Consider the following 4,949-nt stretch of genomic DNA (forward strand, 5'->3'; position numbering starts at 1 on the left):
ATACACACACACACATACACAAAGATAGACAGAGAGAGATAACGAGAAAGAGAGAGAGAGAGAGAGAGAGAGAGAGAGAGAGAGAGAGAGAAAGAGAGGGAGAGAGAAAGACAGAGACAGAGACAGAAACAGACAGACAAACAGACAAACAGACAAACAGACAGACAGACAGACAGACAGAAAGACAGGCAGACTGACAGACAGACAAATCTGTTTCGAATAACCTGTAACAAACGATGACTACAAAGTACTACACTCCAGTGTCACCTAGCAAACTACACGCCATAATAATATAAATGTCATCGAAAAAAGGACAGGGTCACCAACAACGAAGTGTTAAGGAAAACAAGACAGATCCCAGTCAGAGATGAGGTAGGAAGAAGACGGTGGTGATGGATTGGACATACTCTCAGGAAGTCAGGCAGCTGCATAACAAAGAAAGTTTTGGATTAGAATCCATAGGGTGAGAGATCAAGAGGAAGACTGCTTTGAACCCGGAGAGGAGTCACAGAATCGATGTACAGAAAAGTAGTAAGACAGGGAATAACATCAAGAGGTTAACCCAGGATAGAAAAGGTGGAAATTGATTGTCCGTGGCCTATGCCCGGGAGCAGGATGAGAAAGGCAATGATGATGATGATGATCGAAAAAGGATATTTTGTTTTTAGCTTCAGAAATATGTCCTTTTGGTACGTTCCGTCAAGAAGAACAACGTAAACCAGTGTCACATAAGCTTAAAAATGTATCTTTTTTTTAGTATTGAAACATAATACATTGTATTTCCAGATATAGACGAGTGTGCAGTCAGCAATGGCGGGTGTAGTCAGGTGTGTGATAACCAGCCTGGCACCTTCCGATGTCTCTGTAATAGCGGCTATACTCTGGCCTCTGACAGTAGAGCTTGTGATGGTGAGTGGTGGCAAAACTGCTAGACAATAAGGAGCAATGAAACAATTTTCCATAGAAAATACTATTACTTTGTATATAATTATTTTTTGTCCTGTTAAAGTAACTGAATTATCAAAAATCCAAAGCAAAAAGGTCAAAGATGAATGAAATAGCATGATATTGAATGTGTTATGAATACATGCCATGTCCACTTTCATTCTTATCTTTTAAAGTCAAATTTACCCCCTTCCCTAAAACAACCCCCTCCCCAAAAGAGACAAAAACGAAACAGGTTTTCTTTTCTAAGCTGTATATTGTTGGTCTTGTGACAGTAGTTGAAGTGTACACAGGCAAAGAACAAGTGCAAAAGTCCAGAAATAAAGTAACAGGATATCGAAAATGTTATGAATACGTGTCTTATCCCCTCTTATATGGTCGCTTTTCAGCACAGGGGGGCTATCCCAAACATTCTGTTCTGAGAAAATCGAAGGAAACGTTTTTGCCTCTTGCTCAGTTTCTTTAAAAGACAAGGAGCGTTTTCTCTATACGCTCAAATGAACCAAACTTTTCATATAGGTAGAGCAATACCCTCTTTTGGTGTAGGTCAAGATTTCTGAAACCTCCGAAATCTAGGTCAGCCCACTAGTCCTTAAAAGCGACCATATTATTTCAACTCGTTGCAACCATTGTTTAAATTTATTTTTTTTTCTCCAGATATAGACGAATGTGCAGTCAGCAATGGCGGGTGTAGTCAGGTGTGTGATAACCAGCCTGGCACCTTCCGATGCCTCTGTAACAGTGGCTATACCCTGGCCTCTGACAGAAGAGCATGCGATGGTGAGTGTTGACCAAACTGATAAATTTAGACAATGAACAGAAAATGATATGTTTTTCTTCAAAGATTAAAACACAAAAATTTCTTTCTTTCTTTTTCTTCCTTGTTTTATAATTTTTTTTGGCAAGAGTTTAACGGTGCTCACAACTGCATAAGGATGAGCGCGCGGGACACACCAAACATTTTTAGTTGGTAGGTAATTTTGAACTTTGGCCGGGTGGCGGCCGAGGCCTACTCTTATCGATTTTGAAGCACCAAGTTAACGTGCACAATTTGCACACGGGACCCCCTTGATTTTTTTGCTCTTATCCGAGAAGGCTAGGTGTAGATCTTACCTACCAAAAGATCAGGGGAGTGTCTGAAAGACAACAGTAAGAAGGAGCCAAGGAGAAGCAGTAGAATGGCTACAGAAAGAGTCAGGAGCCATGAAGAGGGTATGAAGGAGGTGAGGGGGGTGTGACAGAAAGTGGAGACGAAAGCAGACGACAGAACATTGTTAGAAAGCAGGAAAGGATGTGAAAGGAGAACATTTCAGAAAAGAAAATGTTCCGTCGCTATTCGGATTCGAACCCGGTACCTATTGAATGAGAGGTGAACACCTTAACCTCTAGGCCACGAAAGCCCCCAATTCCCTTTCAAGAGTAGTCAAAGTATACACAAGCAAATAAAAACGTCTGTTTTTGTTAATGCCACAACACATACGTGTGATTCTCTTTTACACACATTTTGCTTCAGATATAGACGAGTGTGCAGTCAGCAATGGCGGGTGTAGTCAGGTGTGTGATAACCAGCCTGGCACCTTCCGATGTCTCTGCAACAGTGGCTATACCCTGGCCTCTGACAGTATAGCATGTAATGGTGAGTCTTGACAAAACCTACCCCCCCCCCTTCCCCCTCCCTAAAAGAGACAAAAAGGAGACATGTTTTCTTTTGTAAGTTTTATATCATTGGTCTTGTGACAGTAGTTGATGTATACAAAGGCAAAACAAAAGTGCAAAAGTGAAGAAATACAATAACATGATATCGAATATCTTAAGAATACGTGTCATGTCCCTTCTTATATTTCAACTCGCTGCAATCATTGTTTAACTTTTCATTTTGTTCCAGATATAGACGAGTGTGCATTCAGCAATGGAGGGTGTAGTCAGGTGTGTGATAACCAGCCTGGCACCTTCCGATGTCTCTGTAACAGTGGCTATACTCTGGCCTCTGACAGTATAGCATGTGATGGTGAGTGATGGCAAAAGTACCAGGCAATGAAGAGAAAAGGACACATATTTCTGAGTTCAGTGCTTAAGTGGATGTCTTTCTTCATAAGAACTTTGCCGCCTCATCTCGCCGATTGGCGATGTTTACCATCCAGTCTCTTTGGATTTTCCCCAAAATATGATGGCAAAGTGTTTTCAGTCTTACTCTTCATATATAGCAACTCAGTATATTATTTTCTTGGTGCTGTAACCCACGATTAACAACATCAACACGCATCTTATCTCCCCTAATCTCTCTGAATCCTGACAGATGTTGACGAGTGTGCAGTGAGCAACGGTGGTTGTGGTCAGGTTTGTGATAACCAGCCTGGCAACTTCCAGTGTCTTTGCAATGCCGGATTTACGCTTGACCGGGATGGTAAAACCTGTAATAGTAATACACCTGGTAAGTGATCTGAATCATAATGGATAACCAGCAACCCTCCCTTTTTTCGATGCAGATAGGTTAAGATATTTAAACCGATCTGTGCTTGGGTGGCGCTGTTGGAAGACCTTATACTTCTTTACTTTCCCTTAGCTGATTCTGTCTGTCGCTCTGTCTTACTTTTCCCCTAGTACTAAATGAGCATCATTGTGTCAATGTACATTTCTTTACTGAAACTTCAATTTTAGTTTTTAAAATCCCAACAGCAACAATGTTGAGTATTAACAATATTATTATACACAGCCACACAAAAGACACATATTAGCAGATAGACAGGAGAGACATGCAAACACGCACACATACAAACACACGCACACTCACACACACACACACACACACACACACACACACACACACACACATACGTTCTCAAGTCACACAGACACACAGAGAAAAAAAACCAAGTGGATCTTTAATGTGCAGAACTTGCACACCGGACTTCCGTGATTTTTCGCGCCTTTCCGAGAAGGCTAGGTGTTAGATCTTATCTACCTTTAAATCAGGAGTGTGGCTGAAAGACAGCAGTACGAAAAAGTCAAGGAGTAGCAGTAGAAAGGCTGCAAAAAGATCCAGGAGCCCAGAAAAGGGAACAAAAGAGATGAAGGGGTGGGGGGAGGAAGTGGAAACGAAAGTAGACGACAGAACATTGTTAGAGAGTAGGAAAGGGTGTGAAAGGAGAACATTTCCGTCGTTGTCCGGTTTCGAATTCGGGACCTATTGAATGAGAGGCGAACACCGTAACCTCTCGACCACGAGAACCCACTAATTATACCGTAAGCTAGCAAACAAGCGAAAAACAGACCATAAACACAGACATGTTCTCGGGAACTCTCGAATCTGGGTAGCGACTGAAAAATTTGATTTTCTAAAAATGTCTTATTTAAACTCCTTTCCTGCTCTCTAGCAATGTTCTGTCGTCTGCTTTCGTCTCCACTTTCTGACCCCACTTCCTCACCTCCTTTGCCCCCTCCTCTGGGCTCTGGACTCTTTCTGCAGCCTTTCTATTGCTACTCCTTGGTTCCTTCTTACTGCTGTCTTTCAGTCACACGCCTGATCTTCTGGTAGGAAAGATCTACACCTAGCCTTTTCGGACAAGGGCGAAAAATTATAGTGAGCCCGTGTTCAAGTTGCGCACGTTAAAGATCCATTGGTGGTCTAAAATCGATATGAGTAGGCTTCGGCCACCACCAAGGCAAAATTCAAAATTTTGTACCAACTGAAAAAGTTTAATGTGTCCCGCGGGTTAGTAAATATGATCTTATGCAGTTGCGAGTCCCGTAAAACACTTACAAAAAAACAACCCAAACATGTTCTCCAAATTTTCCAGACGTGGACGAGTGTGCTGTGAGCAATGGCGGTTGCAGTCACGTCTGCGACAACCTTCCAGTCAGCTACCGGTGTCTCTGTAACTCTGGATATAGCCTGGCAGCTGACGGCAAATCCTGTGACGGTAAGGGTTAGGATTAAGGCGAGCTTGTAATACTCTTTTGTATATTATAGCTATCTGCGTCGTTATAAAAAACATACGAAAAAA

At 42.0% G+C, this 4,949-nt stretch overlaps 1 protein-coding gene across 2 annotated transcripts; it reads left to right on the top strand.

Annotated features, from left to right (window-relative positions):
* The first annotated feature begins 670 nt into the window (after positions 1-670).
* Positions 671-3,042, top strand: LOC101851873 (growth arrest-specific protein 6). Of its 2 annotated transcripts, XR_004858662.1 has the most exons (4): positions 671-909; positions 1,603-1,725; positions 2,459-2,581; positions 2,831-3,042. XR_004858662.1 is itself a non-coding variant. In XM_013083936.2 (2 exons), exons 1-2 carry the CDS (start codon positions 2,410-2,412, stop codon positions 2,959-2,961), a joined length of 303 nt encoding a protein of 100 aa, XP_012939390.2. In that variant the 5' UTR covers positions 2,289-2,409; the 3' UTR covers positions 2,962-3,042. The 2 variants fall into 2 exon arrangements, 1 of the variants encoding a protein (XP_012939390.2); XM_013083936.2 differs by lacking the exons at positions 671-909; positions 1,603-1,725 and having other exon boundaries at positions 2,289-2,581.
* Positions 3,043-4,949: the final 1,907 nt, after the last annotated feature.

Source organism: Aplysia californica, unplaced genomic scaffold, assembly GCF_000002075.1.
Source record: "Aplysia californica isolate F4 #8 unplaced genomic scaffold, AplCal3.0 scaffold00263, whole genome shotgun sequence".
Lineage (NCBI taxonomy): Eukaryota > Metazoa > Mollusca > Gastropoda > Aplysiida > Aplysiidae > Aplysia > Aplysia californica.